Genomic DNA, 17,251 nt, shown 5'->3' with positions numbered 1-17,251 from the left:
CAAGAAGAATGGTAAATAACGAAATTTTACTTGTTGTGGGTAATACAAGACAGCAGGAAGAACAAATGATTAAATTTGTAGATGATTTCTGGGTCTACAGGGCGGGAAATTTTGTATAACGGCATTAAGCCGGCAGGGCATCGATTCGCACTAAACGCTGGTGACAGATAGGGGTACATTATTCCGTGTTGCTTCAACTCTATTCCGCAGTTCATAAACAGTGATTGCTGGTGGCGTGTGAGACCTCCGGAACTCATGACCAGATGTTTTCAGTGGATCAAAGCTCTGAAGAGAAGAATGTTTCGGTCATGTTAGCAGTCGAAAACCCTCTGTACCGTGGTAGGGCAGAATACCATGGGAAACATGCGGTCTTGTGATATCTTGTTGAAAGATAACATCACAGAAACCTCAAAGATAGGGTAAGGCACTTTAGTTACGTAACGGCAATGCAAACCAGAGGCACCCCATTCTTCCACAGCATGTGCAACGCCTGTATGGTCCGTATGGAAGCTTGTTTCGCTCTAAACAAATCCATTTCTTAACTCAAAGTGATCCTGCGTGACTAGATCAGACATGGCGAAGCGAACAAAACGTCTGTTCCCTCGAGTTCTAGACGTACAGGGACGCTGAGAAACTTCACAGTGTTGAGTGTAGCCCTCCTGAAACTCTCGATTCCACATTATCAGGATAGGCAGCGCTTCTGACCAAGGCGAGTAGCAGTATTGCGGAACGATAATCACCTCTCTCAATAGGCTTCCTGCCGCTATCGAGTTCCAACACGAGTTGGCAAACTTTTGTCCTTCTTAGAGGGATCGAAATACTGTCTTTTCACAAACAAGCAACATTCTGAATTATCTACCCTGATATACAGCGTGTAGATGGCGTTACTCCTGTCTGCTTTGAGCTGTTTCGTTGAAACGGTAATCATTTTCATATCGAAGCACATAGTATACTTCATATTAATTTGACATTCGTTGCGTGTTGCCTTCGTGCTGCTGAAATTTTAATTGTCAGCGGTATAATCATGTAAAATAGGTTATTATTTACAACTAAATACATATTTTTAGTGAACTAAGTGCATAGTAACAATCCGTATGATTGGAGCTGACAGGCTGTCAGTCACCCATTTCTCTAAAAGCAGTGGAATAGTAAAAATTGAAATGGTGTCTGATATTTAGGTGGTGGCCTATAGTCGTTTTATCGTAGCAGAAGGGACAGCAGGTACTGTGTATTGAGGGTGGAACTCAAGGTTGGAAAGGTAAAATTTTTAAGATTCTGAAGAAAAATGAGATGAGAGCAATACAGTGTTGGTAGGAACTCAGGGGACAAGGACACAGAAGGGCAAGGTGGAATTTTTGTTTATAAAAGTGGATTATATGTTAATATAACTGTCTTCTGGATCAGGCGGAAGTAATAACTAAAAGCTGACTTTGGAAGGCAAATGGGACATCTGGCGAGTACAGTAGGGAGACCATGTAGGCAGGGGGAGGTGAAGGTGTTCCATGTAGTGAAAAAGAGGGAACAATGAGGTCGTAAAGGATATGTGTTGGTAGTTTAGCTGGGTATGTAAATAGATTTGGAACACATGAAAATTGAAGGGGTTGTAAGATTTTTGAGACGAGATCACACGAAATGCATTTAAAATCGACAAAACTGCATCGGATTAGTTTTTGACAACTGTAGAAACTACGGGGAAGCAGAATTCCATACTCGTTACATTATTGTTTTTAGTCGACTGTGGATTTCATCTTGGATTCTATCAAGAAAAGGAACATTGTTATTACGTAACATCAACATCTGTTTGTGTATTTAAGTTCCTGAATATGGGGTCTTACCGAATGACTGCACCACTTGCTTTACTCTGCCTTTAACAAGTGAGGTGACACACGCTCCCCACGACAGATTCATTAGGCGCCTACGCGAACATTACGAGACATACCGAAAAATGACACATATCATTGAACAGAGTACCTCTCCAAGTTCCGATTCGTAATACGCGCCGTGACGTAGTTGAACTGACGTGCAGGCGTCTCACAACACGTAGACAAATTATCCGCTACGTATTGTCGCATTCGATTCCTTCGCGCCTGCAGAGAGGCAACCCAATGAACTGTTATGCAGAAACATCTGCGGTCGCGCCTTCTCTGACAATTTGTGTCAATAAATTGCACGCACCATTTGACGTTCGCCGCATCATAGACGGTGACCATAATGAGCAACTGTAATGTGAGTCAAAAACTTTGGAAGATGCTCTGTCCACTGATATGCGTTTGTTAACTGTATGTCACGCAGTTTTTGCGCAGTTGTCTTCAGAAAAACCTTTTATGTCTCATTCCCTCCCGCATCCCCGCATAGGAAAACTAAACAGAGGGAATTTTTCCTTATACTTACTTCCAAAAGACGACATTAATTAAAATAACGATGTATTAATGTCCTTCGCTTTGAAAACAATTGGCGGTGAATGGGTTAATCAGCTAATATTTCTACTATCACAGAGCAGTCAGCACAGTCGTTAGATGCCTGTGCACATTTCTCGAGCACGTATCGATACAGCAGATGCCTGCGAACTTACCTAGAGAAGGGGGTCATGATGGCGCCCCAGGTAGGGTGCTGCAGGTTGGTACAGAGACCGTCATAGCGACGGTACTTGCCGGGTCTGCATTCCACGTTGGACAGGAAAGCAGGACACACTTCGCGGATCAGCGTCTTAGAAGTGTCGATCAGAGGTAAACCCTTCTCGATCTCTTCGTAGCTCAGTCCATATCTAGAATGTAAGAAACAGATCGTCACGATGAGCTCAGATTCTAAAGTTGGTGAGGTTTTTGAAGGCAAACACAACAAAAATATTATACAGGCAGGCAAATCTTAAAGAAATCTCAGTATTTCCTGTGAAGAATTCACTTAACTTCTCCGGTTCATATGCACAAGAGTAGATAAGTGTTTCCTCTTTCTTACACGATGTATCCAACGCCTGAGTTAGTAGTGTTCATTCCTATGCTATAATGGTGATCGTAATGTTCTTGTTATTTCGTACGTAATGACAAAATTTTCAGCTGGTTGAAGAGCAGTACCGCGCGACCACTACGGTCGCAGGCTCGAATCCTGCCTCGGGCATGGGTGTGTGTGATGTCCTTAGGTTAGTTAGGGTTCAGTAGTTCTAAGTTCTAGGGGACTGATGATCTCAGATGTTAAGTCGCGTAGTGCTCAGAGCCATTTGAAGAACAGTACTGCAGTCCTGATGTGTTACCTTCGTGAAGCGCTGAAGCATATTTTCCCTGTGTCTTCTCCTGCAACTTGTTCTTTTTTATTCTTTTTTTATACTGTTTTATGCCACAATACAAGGAAGTACAATGCACAATGACAGGTTGCCGGTATTTACAGTAATAGACAAGCGTAGAGAACGTTTTGGAATTATCAATCCAGTGAACATCCAAAGATAACCCAATTTCTATTGTGTTGTTTATTCTCACTGCTTTCCTTGAGTCAAATGGGTAAAACCCAGTTCAATGGATTCTGGACCCAGGAAGAGATTGACATGATCCCAGAATGAGCATGCTCATTTGGAGAAGAGGGAGAAAGAAATAATTTGGATATTTCATCGAAAATATACGCAAATTGTTATACTTAGAAACATTGCGTGAAAGGAAGGGTATATCCCTCCCAACATGACCATGCCTAGAAAAGCATTGTTTTGCTTTATTGTTAACACATTTAATAACTTTCACTATGCAATGCAAATGACGCTGAAAAATCACTGTGATTTACCACTTCACAACGGGTGGTGAGGATGTTACTACTTTTTCTCAGCGTAAATAGTGAGCGAATCAGTAACGTATCTATATTCAGAAAATTTAATACCTCAATAAATTATACTTTCGTTCTGGATAGTAAATGGAATCTGGATCTTGTACTTTCTCGGGTCGCACTTTCCTGCAGGCCGTCTGAGCACGCCTCACTGGCATACTAACTGCGTTAATCTGCTAGCACCTCTCTCCATTTTTCCCCCAAACTTCGCACCTGCCTGCACGTGCGCGTGTGGGACAGAAGACGTTAGCAACGCACAGATGGTTGATTGGTCGAAAGCTACTAGCAACAAGTGAAACACGGAGCTCGTGCCGCAGTCTGTCACGCATTTTGAGTATGACAGGAAGGGTCGAGATCGTTTTGTCTGTATGACGACCATATTATTGCAGTAATTTTTAGTTTACCCACATATTCTCACACTGTAAATTAACATTGGCTATACGAATTATCTTCAGTTATATCTGAGTGCTAGATCGGAAAAGTGTAACAGTTGCTATAAAACCATTAGTGAGGATCTCTTGACTGTTTATGATTGGTATAAGGGAACAAAGCCCTCCAATCAGTTGTTAAATATGTTTGTTTTACAGGTCTGTTTCGAAGGATTATTTCTTCACTGTTAATGAAAGCAATAACGAGACAGACGAACATTATAATAACTGTGTCCAAAAAGAAGAAATTAAACAATATAGAAAACCCCACAGAGATAAAGATGTATACAACTTACACATTTGATTTAGCGCTGAAAAAAAAAGTTCAAATGTGTGTGAAATCTTATGGGACTTAACTGCTAAGGTCATCAGTCCCTAAGCTTACACACTACTTAACCTAAATTATCCTAAGGACAAACGCACACCCATGCCCGAGGGAGGACTGGAACCTCCGCCGGGACCAGCCGTGCAGTTAGCGCTGTACAACTAGTGCGCAAATGCAGAGTTAATGCGCCATAGACAACCATCAAAAGCGGAATAAGAGCCCTATGAAACAACAATGTCTCGAAACCGGTCGGCAAAATAAACGTATTTTGTAGTTACATGACGGAAATTTTTTCCCCAAAATCTATTTTAAGCTGAATTCCATTAACTCTTAGATCATTGCATGTAATACAGGAATGTCTTTCAGCTCCTCAGTCAGAGTACACACTTTAATCTGGACTTGCATTTAAACCAGTGTGAAAATTGTCGTATGCTTGTACCATAAGGAATATGCATCACTTCATATTTTACAAATACAAGAAAGCATTTTAACAGAGACATCAACAGAAGCAAGTGTTGCTCATCATCGTGTATTGCGACGTCGTCCAACAAGATCTGAATACCCCACCCTTAATTCGTGTGTGGGACACATTACCGACGTACCTCACTGTCCAGTACCTCTAATCGAAAAATCATCAACATTCAAAAACTTAGAGTACTTTCTGTCCTCCCTCAGGCCAAAAGTTTCTGTCGCAAATATTCATTTCTTACAAGTTCTCGATTTCGGGCCTACTCGATAACAAGAGATAAACCACAAACTTCCCCCGCTTAAATATAAATTAATGGTATATTTTTTGACATTATAGTAGCTATCCCATTCCTCCTCACTGAGTCCATATACATAATGATCTGCAGTCTCAATAACGCTACCCAAAATCTTGTAGAAGTTTTAATTAGTTTTTCCTTTTTTCTGTTTATTTTTTCTCCTTCCCACTGTAAATTTTGGTTGTATTGAAGTTATTACAATACGTGTAAGATGGTTATTTTTACTTTAAACCACTTTACAACCTCATTAAATTTGCTTGAGTTTGACTTAAAATATGTGTATCTACATTGCAAACTGTGGCATGCCGAATTCAACGTAAGAAAGCCTGAAGATCTTAATCTGGCCACACTAAACAACTCACCAAGTAAATTAATAATATCAGTAATCGTTATACATGGAAACAACCAATGAACACATCTTTCTTTATAAGAGTGGATCGAAGTATGGCAACGCACATAACGCAGAGGACGACAGTGATTTGGAATGTTCTGCTATGATCACTGCTAAGGCGTCCGAAAAAAGCACTCGTGATCTGGCAACATTCTGCAAGGCAAGCAATAACTGCAATCATTGTGAGGCCAAACGCATCTATGTGTGCAGTAAGACTGCAGTGGCAAACTGAATTATTGTAGAACCACTTGAGGAAGCAATTGCTTTGATTCCTCACTTACTGAAAGGAAATATCCTGAAAAGTTCTGAGTTTTCTTAAAAAGCTAAATATGAGTCATTACATCCAAGATTGTAAACTACTCCATAAAATACTAATAATTTTATTTTCTTTACTATTGAGGGAGTTTAGAAATGGGGCAGCGAAAGCGGTTTACTTGTTGGAAAGAGTGCGGTGACTTGCAAGTGGTGAAGATACACTGGATTATCTGGGTGTCAAATCACAGCTTTCGGCGTGGACCTACTTTCTCCGAGATCGCTCTCATCTCTTATTCACCCCAACCATGTACAAGTCCCACACAGAACAGCGCACAAAGCGTTTGACAAAAGACGCTTCTGGTCTCGTGTGGAGGGCCGGCGCAGGAGGCAGAAAGCGGGCCACAAGTGTCAATGAATGGCTCCCCCGTGCCATTGTCCTGTCTCGCGATCAGATCAGCCCAGATACAATAACGGGACAGAAAGGCCGGTCGTAGGGGCACGTTGCCAGCTCGTACACCTGACAGCCGACTGGGCACTGTTCCAACTAGTCTACGTTGACACTTCCATCAATCATTTATCTGTCGTGTCGGAAACATTTTGAAATATAAGGTACAACATATAAAATCTGCTATCAGTAAAATAAACATAGTATTAAACTAAACGTTTTTATGGCAGAAACTTGGCCACTTCATGTAGTCGAGGTGCGGCGGCCACAGTACGAGAGGCGTTAAAATTGTTCAAATGGCTCTGAGCACTATGGGACTTAACATCGGAGGTCATCAGTTCCCTAGAACTTAGAACTACTTAAACCTAACTAACCTAAGGACGTGACACACATCCATGCCCGAGGCAGGATTCGAACCTACGACCGTAGCGGTCGCGTGGTTCCAGACTGTAGCACCTAGAACCGCTCGGCCACTCCGGCCGGCGTTAAATAAGTAATGTAGCACATCTTTTTCTAAAATCACGTCGTTTTTTTGCAGGATTTCTATATACCATATTATTCACCACTCTTTTGGCTGCAAAATCTTACTTTTTATACAATCTCCATTCAATGCAACGGCCTTACGCCATCTTGTATACCTGCATGGACCACTTCACTGGTCGACGTCGGAGTCAACGCCTTGCTGCATAAGTAACCTCACCAACATGCACATAGTGCCTCCCGCGGAGGGCATCCTTCATTGGGCCAAAGAGTTGGAGATTCAGGCGCGCCGCGTGGGATTAGCCGAGCAGTCTTAGGCGCTGCAGTCATAGAGGGTGCGGCTGGTCCCGGCGGAGGTTCGAGTCCTCCCTCGGGCATGGGTGTGTGTGTTTGCCCTTAGGATAATTTAGGTTAAGTAGTGTGTAAGCTTAGGGACTGATGACCTCAGTAGTTAAGTCCCATAAGACTTCACACACATTTGAACATTTTTTAGATTCAGGCGCTATGGCGGATGAGGATAGAGCAGTACAATGAAGTTTTGTAAGGTCCTCTCGAGAGCGAGGAGTTACAGCTGTGTGCGGCGGCTGGCATGCCGAAGACCGTTGTTGCGACGATGACAGACGCTTCGCCTAACGGCTCACCGTGCTGTTGTCACTGCGGTTCTCCGTAGACTTTTTTTTTTTGCGCCTATGAATATCCACGATGCTCTGGTTATCCGCCAATAGAACCTCAATGAGAGCTCTCTGCTTGGAACGCACCTCCAATACAGACGCCATTTTGAAGGCTGTGTATAGCGTCGCCACCTATCGGAACTTCATGAAACTATAGAGGCCGAAATAGGAATATTCCACGATGCCCCACAACATGTTTTCAACTAAAATTGGCCGAGAAAGAAAATGTGTTGCATTAATTACAAAATGCCCATCGTAAGCTGTCTGTCGCACCCAGGCCACGTCAAGTGGCCAAGCACTTGCCGAAGAAGCCTTTAGTGTAATGCTGCGTTTATTTTATTGATAGCAGATGTTATGTGTTATTTTTTTATGTCCCAATATTCTTCCGACATGACAAACGATTGATTACATTACAGTATGTGCTTTGTGGTCAGCTGTTCTCCATACTTACAGAATGTGGTCTCCACACTGAAACCTATTTCTTGGAACTGAGTCTGCACTTGTGACGCTGGAGCAAATTCTGCTTCGGCCCTACCAAGCAGGCTTTATGTGTCTGGAAGAAAGCTTATCGATTTATAGCAACCACTGATTATGATTCTAATCTCACCGTCGGGGTCTAGGTTTCGAGCGTGTTTTTGCAAGTGTCAGCATTGCCCTTAAGTAAGTGTTCATTTGTTCTGAAACGTTGTCATGCTGCTTGATATCGAAACACAAGATGAGTTTGACATTTCACTGCCACGGTCCTTTCTCCAATGGCACTGTTTATCGACGAATGTCTGGTGATGCTATGCCAAAGGACCGCTGCAGTTTATTCATTTATGTAGAATGGAGGTGACCTGTCCACAGTTTGCACTTGAAAAGTTAGAGATGCCAATTTGGCTACAGATAAACACTAAGCGGGAACCGGTGTGTTCATTCTGTCTTACTGTGGTCTACAAGTTTTACCAGTCAGCTTATGCAGGATTTTTTCTAACACACAACTTGGGAGAGTGCGGTGACAAGTACCACCCAGTTATTTTGGTGTACTAGAGTTTTGTAGCGGTGTTCCTTTCCAGCGTTAGCTCGGCAACTGTTATTAAGGTGGAAAGCACAGTATTTCATATTAGATAGACATGATGTCAGTTAATAATTTCTGTAACAGCAACATCTAATGTTGAGCCATTTCTACCTTGAAATTTCCTAATAGATTAAAACTGTGTGCCGGTTCGAGATTCGAATGTGGGACACACCGCTTCAGAGTGAAAATTCGTTCTAGTTTCTATCTTCTTTGCTTGTCTGTATGATCATAAGCATAAATGAAGCTCTCCGTTCCTTCAAAGTGAGGAGTCACTATTCCCTGCCGTTAACTTTCTTTAGTTTTCTAATGGAGTCATTTCTCAGCAACGAATAAAAACATGATGGTTGGTTCGATATTGACATTCGGTCACAACTTTCTCTTTCCCACTTCCGGTTGTGTAGTTCTGTACGAGTTAACGTGGTTACCTCCCAGCGGCGTTATGCCCCTCGTGTTCACCGAAGCAAATGAGGACTTACATTCTGTCGAAGCGTACAAGTCTATCTTGCCCTTCAAACTCACTTCGTTCCTGTGAAATCCGTCTAGTTACGAGCAACAGAGCGCAAAAGAATAGGAGCGCAGAGTTTTCATATTTTACTGCTCAATGGACGAACAGAGAAATTAGAAAGCCCCTACACTCGTTCTGAAGCGGTTGTCTGGCCATCATCCTCGAGATTTTCGTTAAGCTATTATGCAGCTTCTGAGACTAACGGAAATCTGCTCTACGGGAAATCGTTTCATTAATACTGATCGAGCCGGCAGCGGTGGCCAAGCGGTTCTAGGTGCTTCAAACCGGAACCGCGCGACTGCTACGGTCGCAGGTTCGAATCCTGTCTCGGGCATGGATGTGTGTGATGTCCTTAGGTTAGTTAGGTTTAAGTAGTTCTAAGTTCTAGGGGACTGATGACCTCAGATGTTAAGTCCCATAGTGCTCAGAGCCATTTGAACAATTTTGAATACTGATTGAAACTGGACTAGGCTGGGTATGTTAAACACAGATAGAAGAATGATGTTAGGCGAGACAGGGATGTAAAGAAAGTAATATTGTTTAAGGTTTTTATCATAGCTGAAATATTGCCATTGCCCTTAATTTGTAACGAGCTGTCAATTATTACTCTAATAGATAAGAGAGAGAGAGAGAGAGAGAGAGAGAGAGACTCTCTGTTCCATGACACTATAATTCTTATAGCAATTAACACTTGATGGACTGTTTTTCTGGGGCTATGAATAATTGTTTAATACACAAATAACAATTTTCTACTTAGTATTGTTTCTTTAATTCGATTTCACGCAAATGTACAGGTTATAAATACAAACCATTATGTAAAACAGAACGAAATCCACTTCATCATAGTTGGGGCAGAAAACAATGATCTTAACTGAACTGGAATCCAGGATGCACGTGTGTACAGCGACCGTCAAATATTCAGATTTAAAGAAGGGCAGCAGTCACTCCCAAAATCCGTAATGCAATGCAGATCAAGATAAAGACTATAGCTTAGTGATCATCAGTACATTACCAGAAGAATCATACAGTTACCAATGTGTCGTGGCGTAAACTTATGACAAATGACACAAGCCTTTACATGGAAGAAACACAGTTTTTGCTCTGGTATATCGGTACCCACATGGCGCTGGTCATATGTAATAAATTAAGGGTTTCTGGGATTAATAGCTGTCCTTTAAATTTAAACCGTGATCTTATATACTGTACTATACTGTAACGAAAAATAGCATTTTTATTCCTATATGCATTATATCCATTTGTGAAGATACTGATTCTTAGTTAGATAAATTAGTTTAAACAACAGTTGTAATGAAGTATGTAAAAGCTCAAAAATTCTTCAGTGTATACAACAGACATGAAATTACTAGAAAGCGTCATCTGCAGATATAGAACAATATTAGACCACTGACTATGCTTTTGAAAATACACGTAAAATAAAATAACATTCATTTTACATAAGCCAATATGATAAATTTAATTGAAAGGAGACCCACTGATATAATTGCAACGAAATTAAACGCTCTTTGGAATGTAGGAGACTGTTGTGAAACTCTGTTGCGTTGATTTAGAGAGCAGGTACCACGAACATTGTGGACCATTCTGATGCTACCTTCATATTTTGAATAGGGATCAAGATAAAATATCAGGTAGATTAAGATGCGTATAGAGACATACAATTTGCACAAGAACCAACAAGAATGGAAGTCCAAGAACGAAGGGTGTAAGGCAAGGATGCAATTTTTCGCTCCTACTGTTCAGTCTATACGTTCAAGAAGTAATGATGGAAATACTAAAAAAGTTCAAGAGTGTGATTAAAATACAAAGTGAAAGGATATCACTGATAGGATTCGCTGATGACACTGTTACCCTCAGTGACAGCGAAGAAGAATTACATGAGGTTTTGCGAGGAATGAACAGTCTAATTTGTACAGAATATGATCTGAGAGTAAACCGAAGAAGGACGAGGGTAATGAGAAGTAGCAGAAATGTGAACAGCGAGAAACTTATCAAAATTGGTTATCACGAAGTACGCGAAGTTGAGGACTTTTGTTACCTAGGCTGCAAAAAAGCCAAAGACGAATGGAGCAAGAACATAAAAAGGAGACTAGCATTGGCCAAAAAGGCATTTCTGATCAAGAGAATACTAGTATCAAACATAGGCCTAAATTTGAGGGAGCAATTTCTGAAAATGTACGTTTGGGTCACAGCGAAATGTGGACTGCGGGAAAATCGGAAGAATCGAAACATTTGAGACGTGATGCTACAGAAGAATATTGAAAATTACGTGGCTGATAAGGTAAGGAATGAGAAGGTTCTCCGCAGAATCGGAGATGAAAGGAGTATATGGAAGTCACTGAAAAGAAAAATGGACAGGATGGTAGGACATCTGTTAAGACATCACAGAATAACTTCCATGGTACTAGAGAGAGTTGTTGAAAGTGTTAACTGTAGAGGAAAACAGAGACTGGAATATATTCAGGAAATAGAGAATGGGGAAATAAAGGGAAGGGGTGGGTGGGAATTCCTGACATCCAGCCGCACAGAGCATTGTGGTAATGCAATGGTGATAGTACCGGACTGGGACTCGAAACCGGATGTACCGCTTCTCATAGGCGGTTGTCTTAGCCGCTTCGGACATCCGGACACGATCCCTGACGGACTCACATTTCCAACTTATCACACGTTGCAATGCAGTGTCCCTCGTCTATTACGCCCCCCCCCCCCCCCCCCCACCCCTCCCAATGGCAAATTATTCATTCGTTTAGGAGTTCGGACGATATTAGTGCATCCGCATTGAAACAAACGTCAAGGAGAGGAGGCGCTCTTACACTGAAGCGCCAAAGAAAATGGTATAGGCATGCATATTCAAATAAAAAGACATGTAGACAGGCAGAATACGGCGCTGCGGTCGGCAACGCCTCTATATGACAACAAGCGTCTGGCGCAGTTGTTAGATTGGTTACTGCTGCTATAACGGCAAGTTATCAATATTTAAGTGAGTTTGAACGTGGTGTTATAGTCCACGCACGTGCGATGGGACACAGCATCTCCGAGGTAGCGACGAAGTGGGGATTTTCCCGTACGACCATATCACGTGTGTACCGTTAATGTCAGGTATTCGGTAAAACATCAGTTCTCCGACATCACGGCGGCCGGAAAAAGATTCTGCAAGAACGAGAGCAACGACGACTGAAGAGAATCGTTCAGCGTGACAGAAGTGCAGTCCTAAAGCAAACTGCAAACCATTCAACGAAACAACATCGATATGGGCTTTGGAGCCGAAGGCCCTCTCGTGTACCCTTGATGACTGCACGACACACAACTTTACGCTTCGCCTGGGCCCCTCAACACCGACACTGGACTGTTGATGACTGGAAACATGTTGCCTGGTCGGACGAGTTTCGTTTAAAATTATATCGAGCGGATGGACGTGTACAGGTATGGAGACAACCTCATGGTTCAAAGAATGGTTCAAATGGCTCTGAGCACTATGGGACTCAACTGCTGAGGTCATTAGTCCCCTAGAACTTAGAACTAGTTAAACCTAACTAACCTAAGGACATCACAAACATCCATGCCCGAGGCAGGATTCGAATCTGCGACCGTAGCGGTCTTGCGGCTCCAGACTGCAGCGCCTTTAACCGCACGGCCACTTCGGCCGGCCACAACCTCATGGATAGATGGATCCTGCATATCAGCAGGAGACTGTTCAAGCTGTTGGAGGCTCTGTAATGGTGTGGGGCGTGTGCAGTTGGAGTGATATGGGACCCCTGACACGTCTAGATACGACGCTTACAGGTGACAAGTAACACGTAATTAAGCATGGTGTCTGATCACCTGCATCCATTCATGTTTATTGTGCATTCCGACGGACTTGGGTTCAAATGGCTCTCAGCACTATGGGACTCAACTGCTGAGGTCATTAGGCCCCTAGAACTTAGAACTAGTTAAACCTAACTAACCTAAGGACATCACAAACATCCATGCCCGAGGCAGGATTCGAACCTGCGACCGTAGCGGTCTTGCGGTTCCAGACTGCAGCGACGGACTTGGGCAACTCCAGCAGGACAATGCAACATGTCACACGTCAACAATTGCTACAGAGTGTCTCCAGGAACACACTACTGAGTTTAAACGCTTCCGCTGACCGCCAAACTCCCCAGACATGGGATGCCTTCCAACGTGCTGTTCAGAAGAGATGTCCACCCCCCCCCCCTTTCGTACTCTAATGGATTTATGGACAGCCCTGCAGAATTCATGTCAGTCAGCACTACTTCAACAATAGTCGAGTCCATGCCACGTTATGTTGCGGCACTTCTGCATGCTCGCGGGGGCCCTGCACGATATCAGACAAGTGTACTAGTTTCTTTAGCTATTCAGTGTATGTATGTCAGTGGTGTTGTTCAGTCGGGCATGTCTGTCGTTTCATTACGAATACACTAATATCGTTCGAACTCCTACGGCAATAAACAGTTTGCCAGTAGTGGTTAATGGACGAGGGACGCTGCATTGCAATGTGCGTTAGAAATCTGAGTCGGTCAGGGATCATGTCCGGACGGCCATAGTGGTTAAGGCAACGGTCATAAAGAGCGGTAAATCCGCGTTAGACTCCAGGTCCGGCACAAACTTTCAACTTTCGCCACTGCATTACCATAATGCCCCGTGCTGCTGGAAGTCTCGAATTCCCACGCATCTATTCCCTTTCATTCCCAATTCTGTATTTCACATAAATGCTAACAACAAAACCACGAGCTGCTGACATCAGTAGTGTAACGCCTTTGTTGGACGTTCTGCGCACTGGGTGGGATGTCACAGGGGACGTCGCCCCTCGGCAGACGGCTCGCGTTGCCGGACGTCAGGCTCAGTCAGTACGGTGTGCCTCAGCAGTGCGGCAGGCAGCCCGCGACCCACATTGCCGCATTCCTGCAGTGGGCGTCGCCGCCCCGCGCCACCCACATCACGCTAAGCCGCTGCCGCCCGCTTATTTCAGCAGCCCTGCTGGCCCGCCGAACCCTCGCGCCTTTATACGTTCTCCTTTCTCTCGAGTCAGCGGACAGTCTTACTACTTTCTTCGCCTGCAATCGTTATGTACAGGCCACAGAACGACTTAAGTTTGCACCTGTGCTAAAGAAACGGGGTACCCCAGATGGATTTAAGATCGTGTTAAAAAGGGACCGGTAGAAGAATTACAACGAATCTGATACTGAGGGAATTAGACTAGGAAATGAGATACTAAAAATAACTTACGATCGCTGACGTAGAGAGGATATAAAATATAGAATGGCTTCTTCTTCTTGCGTATTATCTACGGCTGGCTGGCGCTGTTTCTCCGCCCCCAGTTGCCATCTTCTTCTATTTTACCTTCCTCAACATTTAATTTTCTTTTCTTTTTTTTTCTTTTTTTTCTAGCGTGTCTCCTGCTGCTCCATACAAAACTGCACTGTGGACTGTAATCTTGTACACTCTCTTCTTCGTGTTTCTTCTTATATTTTTGTTCCACAGAATAGAGTTCGTTGCTCTTGTTACAACTCGTCCTTTATTAATTCTGCTAGTGATTTCATCATTGTCTGTGCTCTGTTAATTACGTAGTACCCCAAGTTATTTTTCCTTTTCCACACCTACAATCACTTCTATCTCCAGATTATTTACTTTTTCCGTTCAAACAGTCAAGTATTCACAATTCTTCATATTCATCTTCAGGCCAGTCTTATTGTATTCCTCTTTAATCTTTCTTATCATATGACTCAGATCATCTTCATCTCGTCTAGTACAATCCGGTCATCTGAAAAATACAGATTCACTATCTTGCTGTCCTCTACTGTCACTCTTATAATCTGCCAAGTCTGCAGGACTGCTCCTAGATACATCTTAAAGAGGGTCGGTGACAGCCCACATGCCTTCCACAGACCCATATTCACCTCGAATTCTTCTGTCAAGTTATCTCCAATCCTTGCTCTCGCTGTTCTATTTCCGTGTAATTTTATAACAGCCTTTAGCAAAATATGGCAGTAGTATCTGTTCCCGAAAGAACAGTTACCGTTGATGACCAGGTGGCTTTGCTAGAAATGAAATTATAATGAAATGGACACCCTAGCTGCAAACCGGCGTTGATATATTTCATTGGGGACATGTTGAAAATGTGTGGCTCAGATGGATAGAGCGTCTGCCATGTAAGCAGGAGATCCCGGTTTCGAGTCCCGGTCGGGGCACACATTTTCAACATATCCCCAATGAAGTATATTAACGCCGGTTTGCAGCTAGGGTATCTATTTAATTATCATTTCATACCTTTAGCAGTCTTTGATCTAACTCTGTCTCCTTCAACTTTTGACACGGTTTGTTAGTGGGTAAATTGTCGTATGCTTTCTGGAGGTCAATCAATGCAACGTGCGTCTCCAGTCCAACCTTCGTGCGTTCTCACATATTAGTTTCATTTTGAAGATGTTGTCCATCACCGACCTCCTTCTCAGAATAATCCCGAGACATAGAATGGCAATGGCAATAAGAGCGTCTCTGAAGAAGATGAATTTGTTAACACCGAATATAAGTATAAGTGTTAGGAATTCTTTTCCGAAGGCATTTATGTGGGGTGCAGCCTTTCACGGAAGTGAAACTTGGACAATAAGCAGTTCAGACAAGAACAGAAGCTTTTGAAATGCGGCGCTGCAGAAGAATGCTGAAGACTACATGGGTAGATCATCTAACTAATTAGGGGGTAATGTACAGAATTCAACAGAAGTGAAATATACATCATAACTGGACTAAAAGAAGGGATCGGTTCACACGACGCATTATGAGAGATCAAGGAATCTTCAACTTGGTGTTGAGGATGGGGTAGTGGTGACGGGGGTAAAATTTACAGAGGCGACCAGTAGCCTAGTACAGTAAGCAGGTTCAAATGGATTGTGGTTGCTGTAGTTACTCAGAGTTGAAGAGACTTGCGCTGAAATGCGTATCGTGGAGAGCTACGTCAAATTAATATTCGGACTGAAGACGGCAACAGCATCAAAAATATAAAATTAAGTGTTAGGAACTCTTTTCTGAAGATATTTGTCTTAAATGTAATATTCTACGAAAGTGAAATGTAGACAATAAGCAGCTCAGACAAAAAAAGAATTAAAGCTTTTGAAAATTGGTGCTATAAAAGAATGTTTAAAATTAGGTGAGTAGATCGAATAACTAATGACATACTGAACAGATCTGGGGAGTCGGCCGGTGTGACCGAGCGTTTCAAGACGCTTCAGTCTGGAACCGCGCGACCGCTACGGTCACAGGTTCGAATCCTGCCTCGGGCATGGATGTGTGTGATGTCCTTAGGTTAGTTAGGTTTAAGTAGTTCTACGTTCTAGGGGACTGATGACCTCAGATGTAAGTCCCATAGTGCTCAGAGCCATTTGAACCATTTTGAACAGATCTGAGGAAAAACGAAATTTATGACACAATTTCACTGAAAGAACGATGCGGTCGATGAGACAATTCTGTCGCAACATGACGAAGAGAAGGGATCAGTTGCTAAGACTACTTGTGGCATGAATCAGTAGTCAGTTTGGTAATGAAGGAAAGAGTGGGAGGTAAAAAAATCACACTTTGTGTCGTCCTAATGTACACGGCTATAAGAAGGATAAAGCCTAAACATATGGCTGCCCACTCTGTAGGAAAAGTCTGTAATTTTGTGACTGCTATTATCAACAGAAAAAAATAGGTTGTCAGACAACTTTGGCTTTAACGAAAATCACACACGTATCGCGAAAGTCACAACAAATACTGATGTATGAAGCCCTAAAACGTCCGAGGCTTCTTAATATGAAGGTAGAAATGTAATCGGAAATAAATACCGTGGTATCCATGTATCCCTTGCAGTAGCAGTGTGCATAAGGCGAACTTAGACTAGACGCTTCGTGTGTAAAGAATAGCGATTTTGCACCTCGAGCCATTTGCTGTATGTGAGCTTGTAAATACTCTGTCGTACGTGTTCGATGTAAAACAAGCTACAGAATAAAAGTCGTACGTCCACAGGCTTAAATCGTGTTGTCTTCCTGATATTCTCGTCCACACTTGCAAGATTAATGCCATTGCCATCTTGGTAAGTCAGCGTCAATGGTTATTACAATATTGTTTGCTGTAGG

General features: G+C 42.8%; 1 protein-coding gene across 1 annotated transcript in view; it reads right to left on the bottom strand.

The window, feature by feature from the left end:
• LOC124604893 (chorion peroxidase-like) overlaps positions 1–17,251 on the bottom strand; it is a 243,605-nt gene that overhangs the window by 52,240 nt on the left and 174,114 nt on the right. The window contains exon 5 of the mRNA XM_047136517.1: positions 2,573–2,764. Within this exon, the coding sequence (XP_046992473.1) occupies positions 2,573–2,764 (192 nt within the window). The remainder of the gene's footprint in view (positions 1–2,572; positions 2,765–17,251) is intronic.

Source organism: Schistocerca americana, chromosome 1, assembly GCF_021461395.2.
Source record: "Schistocerca americana isolate TAMUIC-IGC-003095 chromosome 1, iqSchAmer2.1, whole genome shotgun sequence".
Lineage (NCBI taxonomy): Eukaryota > Metazoa > Arthropoda > Insecta > Orthoptera > Acrididae > Schistocerca > Schistocerca americana.
The sequence above is the reverse complement of the archived record's forward strand: the minus strand, read 5'-3'. Positions and strand labels throughout refer to the sequence as shown.